This window comes from Thamnophis sirtalis, unplaced genomic scaffold, assembly GCF_051295495.1.
Source record: "Thamnophis sirtalis isolate CommonGarterSnake01/CBP01778 unplaced genomic scaffold, rThaSir2_p1.2 scaffold_3, whole genome shotgun sequence".
NCBI classification, from domain to species: Eukaryota; Metazoa; Chordata; class Lepidosauria; order Squamata; family Natricidae; genus Thamnophis; species Thamnophis sirtalis.
Genome location: NW_028261383.1, coordinates 103,544,706 through 103,563,516, shown reverse-complemented (window position 1 = coordinate 103,563,516; position 18,811 = coordinate 103,544,706). Strand labels below are relative to the sequence as shown.

General features: G+C 40.8%; 1 protein-coding gene across 2 annotated transcripts in view; it reads right to left on the bottom strand.

Annotated features, from left to right (window-relative positions):
- ABLIM3 (actin binding LIM protein family member 3) overlaps nt 1-18,811 on the bottom strand; it is a 178,160-nt gene that overhangs the window by 15,764 nt on the left and 143,585 nt on the right. The window contains exons 8-17 of one of the 2 annotated variants that reach the window (XM_087709634.1): nt 18,235-18,293; nt 16,560-16,631; nt 15,839-15,994; nt 10,595-10,624; nt 9,728-9,857; nt 8,890-8,988; nt 6,789-6,818; nt 6,647-6,697; nt 924-1,058; nt 374-438 (exon numbers count right to left, since the gene is read on the bottom strand). In XM_087709634.1, the coding sequence (XP_087565760.1) occupies nt 374-438; nt 924-1,058; nt 6,647-6,697; nt 6,789-6,818; nt 8,890-8,988; nt 9,728-9,857; nt 10,595-10,624; nt 15,839-15,994; nt 16,560-16,631; nt 18,235-18,293 (827 nt within the window). The remainder of the gene's footprint in view (nt 1-373; nt 439-923; nt 1,059-6,646; nt 6,698-6,788; nt 6,819-8,889; nt 8,989-9,727; nt 9,858-10,594; nt 10,625-15,838; nt 15,995-16,559; nt 16,632-18,234; nt 18,294-18,811) is intronic. The other variant, XM_087709633.1, reaches the window with a different exon arrangement.

The window sequence follows — 18,811 nt, the reverse complement described above, 5'->3', positions numbered from 1 at the left end:
ACAATATAATAATGTACAAAAGCAATATCTTGTATGAGATAGGCTGGGTGAGGTCACTGTTTTTAGCAACTATCAGTGTTAGATGAGGTGAAGTTCAACTTCCATATTTTCCAACCAACCATATGAATTTTGTAAGACCAGCATATCTGATAGCCATCAGGCGGATCTACCTCACCACAGAGGAAGGTGGCTTTATCTGAGGCTATACAGAAAATAACCGAGGACCTTGCCAAGTTGTGAGTCCTCCTTTCCAACGCACTAGAGGTCCACATAGAAAAAACACAGAAGTTTCATTACCACAAGACAAAAGAAAGAGTATTGTCTACACCAGTATGACAGCAGGGGCAAAAGTTAATCACAGCTGAACACTCACTCTGTGCATCCCTCGATCAAAGCTATCTTCTTCTCCTCCTGATGAGAATCTTCGAACTCGGGGAGCTGTAAGGAAATATAGTCAAAGCGTTCAGTTTGGAGTTTGCCCAATGTCAGAGTAAGGCAACTAATTATTGGGGATGGGCTTAAGACTTATTTCTGTTACCCTGTGTGATCTATTCTTTTTAGCAGGGCCATCAAAATCTGATGTGCATTGGAGTGAGAGTGGGAAGTCAGGGTGCTGTTAGAACTGAAAGTAGGTGGGTCCATAATAAAAGATAAATTTTATGTTCATATTTTAAGAAATTGAACATGTACTCTCCAATCATACATGCAATAATTTCCTCCTTATATCCTATTTCAACTTGATAATTAACTTGGATATCTTCGGGACTGCATCCAAGGCTTTCAGAGAACCAGGGGTATCTGTCATAAAATGCACCTTGTCCTTTTTTTGGAGATCTCAGATATAATCTCCCCCCAATAAGTCCTTGACATATGGGGTATAGTTGGAATATAAAGATTTTAGTGTCCTAAATGGAGAATGTTACCTTTGGGTGAACCTTGAAAAGTCCAATATTCTGTTTCTGAGTGATAATATGGATCTGGAGAATAAGCTGGACTATATTTGGAAGTCTGGCTGATGTCTTCACTAGTTTTGCTTTTTGTAGCTGCAGCGTGAGAATCTGAAAAAGCAACCAGGGAAAGAATCAGCAGAAGTGGAAACCAAACCCATTAGATGCTCTGGCTCTAATAATATATGACAGCAGATGACCAGCCCTATTTACATTTATCCTGGATGTTCCAATATATAAACTGGAGGATCAAATGGACAACTTTTTATGCAAAAGCCAAACCCACTTCCTATCCACTAAGTTGTCACCATAAGTGTTCTGTGGTGTTGGAGGTGAGATATGGGAACATTGTCTGGGAGGTCCATGGGGAGAAACGGAGCTGGATTCAGATTTGGCATCTCCTTCCTGCCCAAACCCTTATAATTAAACATGGATCCTGTTCTTTATGTGCAATTACAATAGATCCAATTCCTGTCCGGACTTCCTAAAGTAATAGAGAACAGTTCTGTATTGTAATGTAAGATGCTCATCCCCCACGTTGTTTCTGGCTGCTTCCAAAGCCAACTTCAGAAATTCCAGTCTAGATTGCAGCTGGTGTTTAGTCTGTGCTATGGCCACGGTAAGCCCTGACTGGTCATGTCCTTCCCAAATCATGCAGGAAAGGCATGCGCCCAGCTTTTCATTCAGATATTATTCCTTCATGTTTTTCCTTCCAGAAAACTTCTTAGCAAGGAAGAATTGAAAAATTAGCTTAATAACAAAGTTGCAATATTCCTGTGTTCCAATTTAAACGTATTTAAAAAAGGGGGAAAAATGCAGTCCTGTGGGAAGGACTGGGGAAACAGGAGAACCATGCTTCATCCAGTTGGACAGAAAAAGGCTGCCTACTGGTAGATGTTCAAATGGGGCATTAACCTCCAAGATTGAAGGAACTTGAGTGAGTTAATGGGCTATCATTAACTTACTCAAACAACAAATTTTTAAAAAAATTCCAAACAGCAATTGTAGATCAGTAGAGAACATAATTTCCTGTTATGTTTGTCAGCTGAGTGACCAGCCAGAGGAGGGGAGGGAGGATGACAGACACTGCAGCCAATCAGAATTGGAGCTTCTGATAGACTGGAACAGAGCACTGAGAACAGCTGTTTTGAATGGAAGCTGGAACATTCCAGGCAAGGGTGCAAGTGGGAAGGGTTGGGAGTGGGGCAAGGATGATGTCATCTGTTGCTACAGTCTGAAAGCAGTCAGTGGTCCATACTGGCAATGCGCCAAGCAGAAAGTGTGGCTATGCCCATAGAGAAATGAAATTACTCGGTTTGCCATTTGTCAGTAAAACTTGCTCAGCCAAATCTACATCTGCCAAACTGTAGTTGTAGCCAGGGAATGGCTCCAGTTCTGGAATTGCACATAATTTAAAAATAGAACAGGCTGCACTCCATGTCAGCTGCTGCCATTTTTAATTCTCTGCATTCAGGAGAGTTATAGTTTATTTATTGTAGAGAATTCAATCTCAGTTATCAACAGGGAAGACCGGGAAAGACTCCTGATTGAAACTTGGGAGCCCAGCTGCCAACTTTTCCTTGTAGAATCCCTTCATTAGCTGGACCAATTGATTAACTTGGTATAGGACATTATGTCAGCTTTCCATGCTTTAATGTACTAAAAAAGTTGGGTTTAAATTCAGTAGGTAGCAGATAGGGAGGAAGGCGTGGTGGTGGTGGTGGTGGTGGTGGTGGTGGTGTTGTGGAGGAGGAGGAGGAGGAGGGAGAGGAGGAAGAGGAAAGCAACAAAGGAGCATTCTTAACTGCTAGCAGAATTCTAATAGCAACAAGCATTATCTGTTAGAGCTAATATGCCGTTTATCAATCTATATTCCACACCAGGATTTATAGAATCCCACTTGAGCATTTACAATCCAAAGCACACAGCCTAGATGAGCTTTCACCTCCTTGCTGATATCATTCAAGTGATGTCAGCTACTGCAGAAATTTTTGCATTCGGTGCAAATGTTGGAAGCCTTAAAAGTATATTGGTTCATGTGAAAGCGTATGTATGTATGTATGTATGTATGTATGTATGTATGTATGTATGTATGTATGTATGTATATAGAGATAGAGAAAATCATACCATGAAGATATTTTTTTATGTATGGCACATGTTAACCAGGGATCACCAAAGCGGCTGGCTGCCTCTGTGAAAGGATTTTTTTGGCGTTATCTTACCCGCAGGATGCCTGAATGCCATTAGGCAATTGGAAGAGACTCCTTTCCTGTCTCTACGTGGTTTATTCGCTCACGGAAATCGAGCCGCCAAGCTGCCAGCCTCAGCAGAGCGCAGGCTCAGCATCTTACCATCTGAACCACCGCGCCCCCCCCCCCACCCATGAAGATATTTGGAGCCACACACTCAGTGCTCACTGCCTACAGCAACAACCCATGTCTTTGAAGCCAAATTGATTGGGAACAAGTTGAGGAAGGAGGAAGGAAACGTTAATCTAACAGTCAAAGTGATGAGATGCTACTTAAATAACTATCAGTTGTGTTGTTTTTGAAAACTAAACAACACAAACAAGGAATTTATCTATATTGGAATTCAGATGGTGACTTGGGACTTGGTTCCTTAGATTTGCAATTTTCACAGGGAGAAAGTTTGCAGTGGTGCAAAAAGGAAACCTATCTAGGAACTAGAGTTTGATAAATTATTAAAGCCCCCTACTCTTAACTAGGATCCTAATCCTAATTTATCACTCCTGAAAACTAATTATTTTTAAATTTTCTGATTGCTTTGATAGTATCTAGTCCAGGGTTATCAAACTTGCGGCCTGCAGGCCGGATATGTTAAGCACTGGCCACACCCACATCCGGTTAGTGAAGGGGGGGATAAAATCCCGATATGTCACGTGACACCATTATGATGACACAAGTTTGACACCCCTGATCTAGTCCAAGATGACCCTACAGAAAAAAAGATATTGGTTGCTATTCAACATGGGATGAAAGCATCCATTCCAAGTTTCTATCTCAAAGATCAATAGCAAGTAAGAAAATCTGAATGAAGATTTTCTCCCCTTCCCACCTCTCCGTCTTCATATGCATCCACAAACACACCCACCCACCCACAATTAAAAACATTTACCCATTTATGCCTCATTTGGGCTGTACGATTGGAAGGGGATACTAATACTTTGAGAGACATGATTGGGGCAATTAGGGGAAAGCTAGACACTATTTTGGGGCCATGCTATGCATTATGAGAAACATGCATCAGCATTCTAAACTGGATTCTTTTATATAAGCAGCTGCAAGTCTCTAATCTCCCAATCTAGATGTAGCTATGGCGATAGACTTCATGTGCATGTACAAAATTCTATTCCTTTTTTAATGTTTTAATTAATCCATGTTGTTTTTATTTCAGATCAATGCAATTTGTTCCGACTGTGATGCTCTAAAATGAATATGTTAACTGAATTAATAGATAACCAATTATAATGGCTTTGTCTTAAATATATGCCCCCTAGCATGTATTATGGGCAAAACTCAAGATTGCATACATGTAATTTACAAAGCAAGTCATCTTCATTGTGTGATTTTGGATAAAAAAAAATTGCATCCAAAAAAGGGAAAAAAAGAAGCAGCTCTATCTGTAAACTGCCAAGACTTCATTTAATGAACAACTAAGAGATGTGAAGTACACAAACTCCAAGTCTTGCTGCAGGAAGTCAGAAGGTTCTCAGAAACTTGCTGCTTCAAAGGATAGAGCCAAAGGCAGTTACTTACAATGCAGTGGGGTGCAGTCAGCCAGCAAGCAGGGAGTTATGAAGATAGCACATTAGGAAAGGGGGAAAGAAAGAGAGGAGGAGACACCTGGTTACCACATTAAAGGAAATGTCACAAGTCTTCTAAAACAAAAGCAGATTGTTGAGAAGCTCAGAGGAACAGTTTTTCCTCTTCAGAGCTCCACCTTCCATAACCTCAGAGCTCTGTTCTCCAAAGGTGACAAAGAGAATTGGTTCCTGTTGTTTTTTCTGCCATATAGCAAGAGTGTGGGATACCCGGCTTTGAAGCAAATCCAGCCTTGCTCCTTTTTGCAAGATCTGTGCCTGCATCCTAACTTGAAGTCAAACTATGTTTCTGACCTGTTTTACAAATAGTAAAAGGCAGAGAATTGGACTGAATACTCTGGTGGTGCTCACTGGTTTCAACAGCAGCCAAGTAATCATGATTCATGCAATTCTTTATATCTTTTGCTAAACATTTTGGTTAAGCTTTACTCTTCAAACGTATTATACAGTCTTCTAAAATTAATGATTCTTAGAATTACGCTACACTTTTCTAAGGACTTGTAAACAGACATGCATTTTCTGCTTAGTTGGGAGGGTAGGTGGATACAAGTCAGAGATAAATGAGTGGAGGCTGCTATGAAAGTTTTGGGCCTATTCTCAAGTGCTCTAGCAGCTGAGTTTTATAGGATTAGGATACTTTTCCACATATCTATCTGATGATGTTGTAGCAATTTTTAAAGATCTGTGATAGATTCATATGGCTTGTAGTTTTAAACAAATTAATACCTTAAGATAATGCCATAGAAAAGTACAGGGAGGTCCATTTATTCATTTGACATTTTTGCTTCAAAATATTTTTCAAGTACAAATTTGGATTTACCGTTCCTTCTCGCATCACCTTTTTTTAAATATAGAAGCCATCATATCCAACTATCTCCTTAAGCCAACCTAGAGTCTTTTTTTTAATCCATTTCTCTTCTGTACTCCTATGTTTAGCTCATCATACAACTAATTGACACACAATGTTAAAACAATGAGGGTCTTTTAGTTCATCTTCTTGACTGAAACTCTATGTGTTGGACCTCTCTTTTCTTGACTACTGCAGACTTCACTCTGATTCCCATGATCTCAGCTTGATCTCTCATTACTTATCTGACATTCTGCTGCCCAAATCACACACTTCTATCATTACTCTGATTTCTTGTGTCACTCCTTTATGTAACATACTTTGGTTTCTTGTACACAATTGGGTCTTATTGGGTCTAATGTGTAGATTTAAAATCCTGTAGGGTTATCATCCCTCTTCCACAAATACTTATTTGTTGTTTTCTAAAATAACTATGCACAATTTTTCACTTTGTTGTTCAAACGTTCTTCCATCCTGCCAAAGTTCTCAATCTGCCTTCCCTGCTCTTCTATTTTCAGCTCCCTTTGTAAAATACTTTGCTCCTTTTGGTTCCTATTCTCCATGGAAAGCATCTATTTTCATACACTGCAGAGTTTAAAGCTAAGGAGCAGCAGTAGCACGACCACAATATCTAAAGGTATATGGTCCTGCTCCAACTCATATCCTTATGTTTTAAAAGCTAATAAGAATTATACACTTTAAAAGCAACGTGCTATTTTCCTGCATGAGTTACATTATTGAGGGTTTACTTTTCCTGAACACATGGAGGCACCCTAAGATAAGAGATCTAGCAAGCCAAACTTTTCTGCTCAACCCTCCTCTCAGGTTTCTGAAAGGCCATTTATACTTTCCTTCTTTTCAAAGTCTATTATGTCCAGGTCTGGCACTGCCACCAACCTTTGTATATTTTATTGAGCCACTTCTAATGCACACCACCAGACCTAAACAGAACTTTGGTTTATTTTAACTTGCATGCCCAAATATATGTTAAAGCCATGCCCAAACTGTACCGTGTCTTTTATAGATGGGTGGTTTCCGATAGATGTTACTCTCTGCAGCAGCTAGAGGTAAAGAAAGAAAAATAATGAAGGAAAGAAGGAAATAGCAAAAGGGAGGAGCCAGAGTGTGTAGCTTAGAGGTACAGGAACCTGCCTGTCATTCTTGAAGAGGGGTGGTGGGAATCTTCTCCGTATCATTTTGGCAGCACAAGTAAAAAAACATATATGATATAGAAAAGGTTAGCATGATTCCTACACTAATCACAGGAACCACCAGATTTGCAACTGAAATTGCCTGTCCAATATTACATTGCCTGCTTACTTCGCTTGGTACTTTCCCATCTTAAGATAAAACAGTCTTATCTTAAAATACCTGCCGAGCGAACTTAGGTTGGGAGATGGTTTAAGGGGTGGGGAAGGAATTAATCCTCTTTGTGTGCTATTTCAACAGCTTTAAGACAGTGAATGTGTACATGCACAAGAGGTCATGCTGTGAGCATGCTCACTACTGACAGCATGCAGGGTCAGGCAGACAGCTTTCCTTCTAGCACAGTTGGTAGCTGGCCTCAGCTTGGGAGATAGCAAGGCCTCCTTTGGTGAGTACTAATGGCTATTGTCTCCTTGTCTGGCAATGGCACGGGATGATTGATGAGTTGGTTACCTAGAGATACAGGGACAAAAACCCATCGTCATCCAGGAGTCAGCCATATTCTCTTCAAATAAGAGAGAAGCAAAGCAAGCTGGGAATAGGAGCTACTCTACCAGCAGAAGCTTACTGGTGGGCTGATCCAATGTATAGGCAAAAGGGCCATCCATAAAAGACAAAAGCAAAAGCTACAGGAGCAGTAGCCATCACAATGTCTGTTTCCGTAGGGAGATACTAGGGCAAGGAAATTGTAGGAGGCCAGTTAAGGCAACTCAGGCCAATTACATCCGGTGATCTTGCCTAAATTCGGTCAGTTTCACCTTCCTGCTCCATGTATCTCTGGAGATTCCCTGCAGAATACATTAAGGTCAAGAGATTGTAACAAACATGTGGAAATACTTAATCCCAAACTGTAAATTTCAAGTATTTCTACAAGGATCATCTGGAGTTTGATTAGGAGATGAATGAAAAACAATCAAATCCCAAAGATGAACTTTATCAGCTGACTGACTCTTCATATGTGACCTTAATGGATGCCAATGGAATCCATGGAAAACAAAGAGCTTTTTCTTCTTCCGTGTCTTTAAACTGCCAGAATGGCTTTGTCGTTGGCCCAAAGTTATCAGTACAAAGAGCGAAACCTAGAAAGTTGACTGTACTTTCATTCCAGTAAGAAGATGTGTGTCAAAGGAATAAATCTCAATCCTAATTTGTATTAATTCTAGATCAGGGTTCTCCAAAGTGGTTAATGCGGGTCTAACTACCATTATTATTACTTTACTTCTATTGTTATTATTCATAGTACTATTAGTTAAATTAGTATTTATTAAATTATAGTCATATAATAAGTGTTTGAGGGTTGACGAACAATCTATAACTTCATGAAGGGATTGATGAATTGAAGAGTCCAAGGACTTCTGTTATAGAGTGAATGAAGGAGAGCTCCACAGCTGCCACCTTTGGCACAGGAATGGTCTTTACTTGTTTTGACCAAACAAATGAGGCACAATTTACCTTGTGAACAAAGCTGGTTGCAGATTGTGCAGGCAGGCAAGTGGGGAGGGCATTCAGGTGTCTCCTGCACACTGATAAGGGACAGAGGTTGACTTCCCTCCCCCTCTGCAGGAGGGGTGGGGCAGCAGCCCTTACCTGGGTCTCTGCTGGAGGGGAGCAGTCACCTGGCAAGCCCAGAGAGATCTGGGGGAAGGGTGCAGCGGGCCCTGAGGGGAGCAGGAGGAGTATAAGATAAATTATGTCTCAAAGATGTGTGGTGTAGAAAAGCTCTTAGCTGACAGACAAGATTTGCTCTCTGGTCCTTGAGGTAGGAGAAGAGAAGGCGAGGAAGAAGACAGTCTTTCCTTTGTGCAGGGAAAGAAGCTGCAGGGCAGAGGAGAAGGAGATTTTAGAGAAGAAGGAGAGAAGGCTGCAGGTCTTGTTTATGGATGGCCTCTACCATGCAGTTGTAGCTGGCTGCGGCCAGCTTACCTTAGGCTGGCAACAGCACTACTCATGCAAATAACATACTTGGCACAAGCATGCAGACTAAAAAAACAAAAAGGATCCCATACAGCACTCCTTCACTGGCTGGCCAGAGGCCTCCAGAGCCTACCTGGAATGTGGAAATGCTTAGGAGCTTGGTATGAGGTAGGTGTAGAAGACCTCACATCTAATTGGCTATAGTAGGGGGAGCTGCGTCCACTCTCTGTCCCTTGAAAGAGCAGATTGGAGGGAGCAGCAGAGAAGAAAAGAGAGAGGCAGAGGAAAATTGGTGTTAAAAACAGTATTCTAGAAAATTAGTAAGCCATCTGTGAATTTATGGTGGGAATACATAGGTGGAGGAATGTGGTGATCATAACGGTGCAGATTCCTACACAGAACAAGAAGCCTGGGTGGTTCCAATCATTCCTAAAGTATTTCAAACTCAAAATAACATGGGTTCTGAATTTGAAACAAATTTCTGAGCTGGAAAAAGGGCTGTTCCTAGTTCAGAACACCATTGGATTGGTTGGAAGAACCCGTCCTGAATTCAGGACAAATATTTCACACATCCATAGTTGCTTCCTGTATCACCTGCTTCTTTCCATTTCCACTCTGCCACAGAATTGCCACTCTGAATTTGCTTAGGAAAGAAGAAAACGGAGCATGACAATGGAGTGAAGTTCATCACAACTCATTGGTATCCCAAAGACAGTAAAAAAAAAAAAGCTAGGCACTTGCCTACCATTTTGTTAAGGACGGATCCTATACAATGGACGACACTGTACCTGTGTGGAACCCTCCTTGTCTCTCTGATTTCATGTTCAGCCTGTTTTGGATATAGAAAATATTTTGGCAGCATGTGTGTCCCTTGGAGAGAAGTTGGTCAGTCCTTCTATGGATGTGCTAAAGCTGAGTTCCATTGGACAAATGTCTTTATTTGAATCCTGATGGAGACAGCCATGCCCTACCTGAGCGGTAATAATGATGTGGAGAGCGTGGGATGGTGGGAGATATGCCTTGGCGACTGTAGGTTGGTGAGTCTATGTAGCCTGGGCTGGATGCTCGTCTCTGCCTGATGTCCATGCTCTCATAAATATCCTGCAAAAAAATGCAAATCTTTGTTCATCAAAGAGCCAGTCCCAGGAGGGTCAAGGTGTATGTAGATTAGCATGCATCCAGGCCTCTGACTATTATATTCCTTTCCCAACTGAGGGAATCTTTTCCCAATGTATACAAATATAGGTAAAGGTAAAGGTTCCCCTTGCACATATGTGCTGATTGTTCCTGACCCTAGTTGGCGGTGCTCATCTCTGTTACAAAGCCGAAGAGCCATCACTGTCCGGAGATGTCTCTGTGGTCACGTGGCCGGCATGACTAAATGCCGAAGGCACACAGAACACTGTTACCTTCCCATCAAAGGTGGTCCCCATTTTTCCACTTGCATTTTTACACACTTTTGAACTGCTAGGTTGGCAGAAGCTGGGACAAGTAATGGGAGCTCACTCTATTACGCGGCGCTAGGGATTCGAACCTCCAAACTGCCAACCTTTTTGATCGACAAGCTCAGTGTCTTAGCCACTGAGTCACCTAATGTATAGAAATATATGACATCACAAAGACAATTTGCTTTGCTGAGAGTACTTTTCATTTCATAGCATGTGTGAGAAAGGGGAAGAGGAGACCTCTTTTATAATCTCAAGGCTTCACAGTAAAGCCAGATCAGCTTCCTTGGCCTTCCATGGTTTTTTTCAAACCCAGCTCTCCCCAAGTTCTCTTTCAGCTTACAAACCCAAGATATGTAAACCCCCAATTAGTCTTAAGTGTTGTGTGGTTACCTGAGAATATGGAGACAAGGTTCCAAGAGACTACAAGTGACAGAAGGTCAGAGACAAGCCGCCAGGGGAGAAAGAGCAGGAAAAGAGAGAGAGAATTGGTTATTAGAGAATTGATCTAATGTTTCTGTACCACAAATCATTTCATCTTCCCCAAAACTACAACCTTCTCTGAATTGCCAAGGTATTGAGAAATCTGGGAGAAAGAGATTCCAAAATACCAAAGAAAGAGAAGATCAATCGCATAACTTTTCCCACTGTTGTGAGCAAAGGCAGCTCAGGGTTTCATTTCCCTTCAATTATATTCTTGTCACCTCATGTGCCTGCCTGGATTAACCTAGATTAATCAGATGCTATTGAGCCCTCATCTCCTGGACTCTCCATTTTACAATGGTTTAAGTCATTGAGAACCAAATCTTAGCTTTTGAACAAACCTAGTTTTGAAAGTAATGCAAGAGAACTTAAGATATTATACTCAGTTCTTAGGAACATGAAGTAAGAAATGAAGCTTAGCGGGGTTTGTTTAGAGCAGAGTTGGTGAACCTTTTTGGCATCAAGAGCTGAAATGGGAGCATGCGTATGCCTGAAACCAGAAGAGCAGTCAGTTTCTGGCACACGCATGTGCACCGGCCACCTGGCATGCATGCATGTGCAAAGGCCAGCTAGCCAGTGCGCATGTGCGTGCGGGAAACTGGAAGATCATCTCCCGGCGCACGAATGTGCCTGAGCAGCTGCTCTTCTGGTTTCTGGCACTCCTGTGTATGTGAAGACCAGCTGGCCAGTGCACCAGAACCTGGAAGAGCAATAGCCAATGGCCCGTGTGCCCAGAGTTATGGCTCTGCATGCCCCTTCCAGCATGTGTTCCATTGGTTCGCCATCATCGTCTTAGAGCAATTATATGTGGAAAAATATAACAAGGGCTGATCTGTGAATGTAAGAGAACAATGGAGGGCCACAACTTCCTTGTATCAGACATACATCTCCCTAGCAGGGTATGAGAAACAGGTAGAAATTAAATATTTGCATGGCTCCCTCTTAATCATATTTTTGAATCTAGCACAGAAACCTGCCTACAAGTTCATTTAAGATGCTCCTCGTTGAAATATTAAAATATGTCTTTAGCATAAATTTGCTTTGGAAAAGTAGGACTAGCTCAAATACAGAAATAGACAGCAAAAGGCGAAATATTAGGTGGCATCCCTTTAAAAAAAAAACAAGAAAATCCTTAGACCATTTCTGAAAGTCTGATTGCACCAAACTGGTTCATTTAAGTTACAGGCATAGTCCAGAGCACAGGTAGTCCTTGCTTAATGACTACAATTTTGTTACTAAGTGATATGGTAATTAGCAATATATCATGTAATTGTGGCAGACTTATGACTTCATTTCCACTTGACTCATTGAGTCACCACAGCTTGTTAAGTGAGAAATCACGTGACTGCAACTTGTGATTTTACTACTGGCTTTCCCATTGTTTATTGTTTAGTGCAAGCCAGATGCAAAGCACACAAATGGCAGTTGTCTGACCACAGCATCTTGTGACAGTCATAAATGTCTGGAAAAGTCATTGCTTTTTCAGGGCCTTCATAATTTCAAAAGATTGCTAAACAGGGAAATCAGTAAGTGAAGTCTATCTGCATTGCTGTGCAAATAAGAAGCATTCTGAAGTGGCAGAAGCTGAGGTAGTGCTGTCAAAGAAGTCACTGCAACTGCACACACATTAAGCGCTCAGATTCAAGCCTACACCATCGAGCCTACACCATGATTGGATGAGTAGCAAAAGAGCAATATTTCCCCATGGATCCTAATGAAGGAAACAGAGTCTTCTGTGACATCAGCTCTGCCACTTATGGATTAGATCCCTGCTGCCCCAAGTGGCCAAAAACCTCCAGAGAGGAAGGCAGAAGGATAGAATAGATAGCTAAATGTCTAGATAGGTATGGCATATACGTGTGAAAGAGGTTCTGATGCAACTCCTAGTCAAGAAGTCAGCACTTGTGTATGTAACTATCCACCATTTCAACCCTCCTGTTGTTTATCCAAGAGCTGGAGGGTGGGAACAGGAGAGTGGAGAATGGCTGACAGCAACCTTGTGGTTGAGGTAGCCCTTGATGAAGGTGACCCCTGCTTTATGGGGTGTCTTATAATTTGATTCTCTTATTAGGCCACTGGAACAAATCACCCACTCTATGGATGATACTCAGTTTTACACTGCTACCCTGGGCTGAACAGGAGATGTTAAGATCCTTCCCAGTACCTGGAGGCTATTAGGGACTGAATGGAGAAAAATGGATTTAGACTCAATCCCAGCAAGAGAGCATGACTGTAGGTTTAGAAATTGAGGGAATTAAGTAGAATTCCATCCTTGGCATTGGACAACTTTGTGTTCCCCTATGCAGAGATCATCTGTAATCTGGGTTCTTTAGGACATACAATTCTGTATGAAGAGCAAGCAGAGGCCATGACTAGGATACTGTTGTACAGCACTATCTTGTGCATCACTTACTGTTATTCCTAGCTTGGGAGGCTTTGACAATAATTACCTATGCTTTTTTCATGTTTGGATAACTGCAATTTGCCATATACCAGACTGTTCTTAAGAAGCTACAGTTGGTTCAGAATGCAGTGGGTTGAGTATCAATGTTTGTGTTGTGGTTCACCCATGTTACACCATTACTTTGGAAGCAACACTAGTTCTTGGCAGGTTTCTGGAAGGAACTGAAGTTGTTAGACATATGGGTCCTTTATGGTTCAGGACATGGATGTGTGTGGAATTGCCTTTTCTGGTGGAACGCACACACCCATTACAGTAGAAAAGGCTTGCTCTCATCCCACTGACATCAGGGACTCTGAAAATGAATCTTCAATATGTCAACCCACCTTCTCTGGAAGAGTCAACTCCTAGAGACAAGGAGAGCCTACAGTATGTCTTCTAAAGAGCTTTTGGGGAAACTGGATACTTGAATGACTACTGAAAAATAGCAATGGGCTGTGTTTGGGTTAGCATTGTTGCAATACCTATCAAGTTTGATTTATTCCTTGTCCATGGACTTGGACAACTGGACAACATAGAGGATTCTTTGCACCCTTACTGTGGCTAAAAGACTCATATTGCAACATTGGAAAGATAAACGTATGGCTCCGTTTATTCAATGGATTGAAAATTTGATTACACGTATAAGCATATTGCATAAAATATAAAATTTGTATGGATAAATATAATGAAATATTTTATTTATTTGTTTGTTCATTTATTTATTTAATTTATATGCCAGCCATATCACTGTGAAGCAATTCTGGATGGCTTACAAGCATCATGAAAACAAAAGTACTAAAGATTAAATATTAAAATGAGCAGAGATTAAATAAGTCAAAAAACCAAAATACTATGGGGTGGAGGTGGAATCTTCTCTTTAATCCACTAACCAACATTCCTCCAACATGGAATGCCCTCATTGGGGCTGATCCACAGAGCTAAGTATTGAGACTCTTACAGAAGGCCAAGAGGGATGGTGGATCTCGTCTCAAGCAGTATGGTGTTCCAAAGGGATGGAGCCACAGCAGAAAAGGCCCTTCTCCTGAATCTTGCCATGCAGAATTCCTTGACTAATGGGATCCACAGCATGTCCCTTTTCCCAGAAGGAGTGGGGCAGACCAATACCATTGTGGTGAGACGGTTCCTCGGTAGCTTGGACCCATGCCATAAAGGGCTTTAAAGGTCCTAACCAATACTTTGAATTGGACCTGGAAATAGACCAGCAACCAGTGCAACAGTAGTATTACATGAGTCACTCTAGGGACCCCTAGAACTGAATGCATGGCTGCATTCTGCACCATCTATAGCTTCTATATACTCTTCAGGGGTAACCCCCAATACAGTAGTTTAAAAACATAACTATATAAGTGTTTATAAATATAAAGAAAGCCTATATCTCCCATTCTGCACAATATGTTAAACAGGAATGCTGTTGTTGCCAAGCTCTGCTTTAAGTTTCTCCAAATGTTCCATTTTGCTTGATTTAAAAATATCCTGGCTTAGATATTAAAACAAAAGTCTCATGCCTTAATAATAGCACTTCTTTGTAATTCCAAAAATTGTCCAGGAGTGAAGGTCATGCCTTCGTTTGCCAGGGAAAGATGGAACATAGGACTCATTGATTCTTCCTATCATGATTCCAGTCCCCAATGAGATATATGAGTGCAGCTGGATCAGTGGATATCTTCTGTGAGAAACTGGGATAAGGAGCTTAACACATTTGTGATCTGATCTGATGATTAATAAGGAGCTAGTTAACACGAGGTCTCTGGCCTGAGTTTTCCACTGCCTTTCCAAAGGAGGAGCTGTATTATTTTGTTGCTTCAGTCATTTATTGCTATGAAATATTTCTGATTATTCTAAAAATCCCGCTGCCTTGTAGCAGTCCAAAAGTGCTGTCTTCTGCCAAAGCTCCGGTATACTTCTGTCAGAAACCCCTCATTTTAATTATCCATTCCTTTTTTTCAGCAGAAGCCAGAAGGCTGACACTGGACTGGCTCAGCCTAGACAAATACCCCATCAGCAACCTAAAGCAAAAGCAAAAGCTTTTACAAACAAATAGCACAGTAACATTTCCAGATAGGTCAGAATCTGATCTCTAGCCCCATAAAGTACAGACTCACACTAGCAGATCTGCCTCGTTTTCCACTGCACCCATTGAGACCTCCATCCTTTCTCAGTCCAACAAGGAGGTGTTGACGTGTTGGACATAAGAGCTGTCCAGGTGCAATTGAAACTGAGGCATAATTTTTGTGCTTATTCTGTTAACCACAAGCGAATTCTTATTTGATTCATCCTTGGCCAAATGGTATTCTAAATGAGTAATAGGCAAACTCTTTATGTGGCTTTTTTGGTTTGGTTCGGTATGTTCTGTCTATCCAGGCATTGTATATATTTAAGATTTAACAACCATCTATGATTAAATAAACAATGGTGTAATGTTTGTCTTCAGTCCACTTTCCAATCTATATTTGGAAAGTGCTTTTGTGTATTCCATGCAAATAGTAGAACCTATGCTTTCAGATCAGTCTCACCTGGATACTATTTTAGATCATTTCTTTTTTTGGAGTAAGAGATAGTTATTGTGAATCTCAAGCATTCTCGTTGAAATTAATGGGTTTTTACAGCCAGAGGATATAGACAAGTCTCTGCTTCCAACAGAGATGTCATTCATTGTGTACAATCCAGGTGAAATGCCTTAGAAACTGTACCTCCCCATAGCTATATCTCTCCAGTGTTTCATCCGAAGTATATCTGTGATAGGGCTCATAAGAAATGAGGTCAGGGCGTTGCACCTCGTAGATGGCTTTAATCTTGGGAAGAGCAGCCAAATCTTTGTAATTAAGGATTTCATTATCCACTTTAGCCTATGGAAAGGGAAAGATACAATAGACAACCACAGAAAGAAAAGGAACAAGCACTTGAAATGCAAAGGAGAAAGATTATATCAGAATGCAAGGTCAAACAGGGACAGGTTCTTATGATGAAGGTGAAAAGAAAGGAAGGCATTTTGAAGGGAATGCCAGAGCTTTCCCTGTGTGGATGAAGCAGAAGAAGTGGGAAGGAGCAGTCAGCTCAAGATTGAAAGTGGTGCCAGGCTTTGCTTTGACTACATGCATCTGAGTTCTTCTGCAAGACAGATGATGCTCAAAGGCATAATGGCATTAAGCAGACAGATATTCAGGGATGGGAACAGACAACTCAGGCTGAACTTGCCAAATGCTTTCCTTGGCACATATTTGGCTTGGAAATCTGTTCCAAGTCTAAAAGGGAACAGTCCTCAATAGATATTTTATTTTTATTGGTTGATCTCTTCTTTTCATCTCCTCTGGGATTCACAGGGCATGCATTTCCAAATTACTCCTATGGGAGGCTGTCAACCCCAATTCTCGTTTTTCCATGTTGCTTCTGCCCCATGTTGTGTATACTTACACAAATAACTCGGTTGGGGGAACCAATGCTGGATCCAGGAGGGGATATGGATGTCTCTGAAGTTCTTCTGTGCTGTGTACACAGAAACCAACAAGATACTTGTTAAAGTTTGCTAGACTTTGCTTACATATAGTATTGACGAAAGACTTCAACTCATGCCGACCAGACTTGCCAATACAGTGATAGAAGAAAAGTACCTGCATCTTTTCCTCCTTCTCAAAAAACCTTAATCCCTATCGTATAAATTTGGGTGCATTTTGCTACTTGCCACTCTAGGCTGCTAGCTCACTTCCTCATTTCATGCATATCGTGAACACTCGATTTCAGAATTAAATGTTCCAACCAATGCTATCAGTTACTACACCTTACAGCTCCCTCAATTACTTTCAATTAAAGCTAGTATGCTGGAGGGTGTAACAAGCTATTATAATGTAGATCATTCTGTCATCAACTTTCCTTTTGCAGTATGTTACTTTCCAGTTTGATAAAAACCAACCAGTTGGCACCTGTGCTATCCAGTTCTTGCATGCCATTGACAATCACTGAGTATAATGAAAAAATGACACTTGTTTTCTTTCCTAGATACTGTTGAGGAGATACAGTACAGGTGGTCCTCAATTTATGATCATAATGGAGCCCAACATTTCTGTTGATAATTGAGACATTTGTTAAGTGAATTTTGCTCCATTTTACAACTTTACTTGCCACAGTTGTTAAGTGAATCATTGACTTCACTTGTCAAAAGGTTGCAAAAAGGGATTACATGACCCCGGGATACAGCAAAGGTCATAAATATGAGTCAGTTGCCAAGCATCTGGAACTTGATCACATGATCATGGGGACACTGCAAAACTATGAAAAACGATCATAAGTCACATTTTTCAGTGCCATTGCAACTTCACTAAATGAACTGTTGTAAATTGAGGACCATCTTTACAGAGTGAGGAGTTTTGTGCATGAAACTGAAACAACTATGCATCTTCTGTAATAGTATCCTGAGACTCCCAGGCAATTGTCTCCTGTTCTCCCTTATATCTGACCAGACTGGCTACACAAAATAATTCTAGTTTATGGGCCTGGATAGAAAGATGGCAGCTGTACAATAGAATAGAAAATTTGCAACTTAGACCATGGGTATCAAACTTGTGCCATCACATCGTCATGTGATGTATCCTGACTTTTTCCCCCTTGGCTAAAACAGGGGTGGCTGTGGCCAGCGCGTGACACATCTGGCCCATGGGCTGCAAGTATAATACTCCTGGCTTAGACTAAAAATAAGGTTACCATAGCTACATCTAGATTTTAAGCTGTGCATTCCAGGTAGACAATGAACATATACCAAGCAAATGCTCAGGTATGAGAATCTTGGTTTTGTATTTACCAGTTTAAAACAGAATCTGGTAAAGACCGCCACAGTACAGAATATATAGATTTCAGGTTAAAGCAAGTTATTGTTCAGACCCCTTAATTATAACTTAAAGATATCACTTTTATCTTATTCATTATGCACACATCTCCCTGTAGGCCAAAGAGTTCAGAATCCTAAAATTCAAACCTATTTCTATTCACATTTATCTAAATAAATTATTTGACTAACCTGCAGTATCATTATTTAGCTAATACCAGCATCAATGAGTAAAATTTGGCTAATTACTCTTCCCCAACTTTATTTTACCTTTAGCTTCTTTTCTGCTCTTGCTGCTTGTTTGCAGATAGGATGCCATACTTCTGAACCTGCAAAGGAGGAGGATGTGTCAGAACTACAAACTGCCCATCTCCATGTCTACCCTACCCAACATTACCTACGATTGTAAAGAAAAAATACCATTCAAATGTTTTAATATTTCTTTAATGAACATTTCTCCTTTTTTTTTGCAAGAAAATCCATTCATTTTCATCAGCTGATAATGCCAGAGGTATTTTTGTTCCAAAGATTCAATTGGTTTGGACTAGTTTTGAATTGCAAACAGGAACTAGGAAAACTTGGTCCTTTGCCCACTGTCGTCATTTTAATTCCTCAGACCTTTAAAAAGATTTTCAAGGTGACCCAGAGATGTCTTAGCCCAGTTCAGAATGAAATAATAACCCCTTCCCCATGGGGGAGCATAACATGGTTTTTTGACCCTGCTAAGCTGTAAAAATCAGTAGTATTGGTAAAATGGGAAAGCTACTAAGGCACAATCTTTGTGTTTATAATGCAAAAGAAGAATGAAGGCTGGTCTCTCATCTTTATGCTAGTTGACATTCTCTGG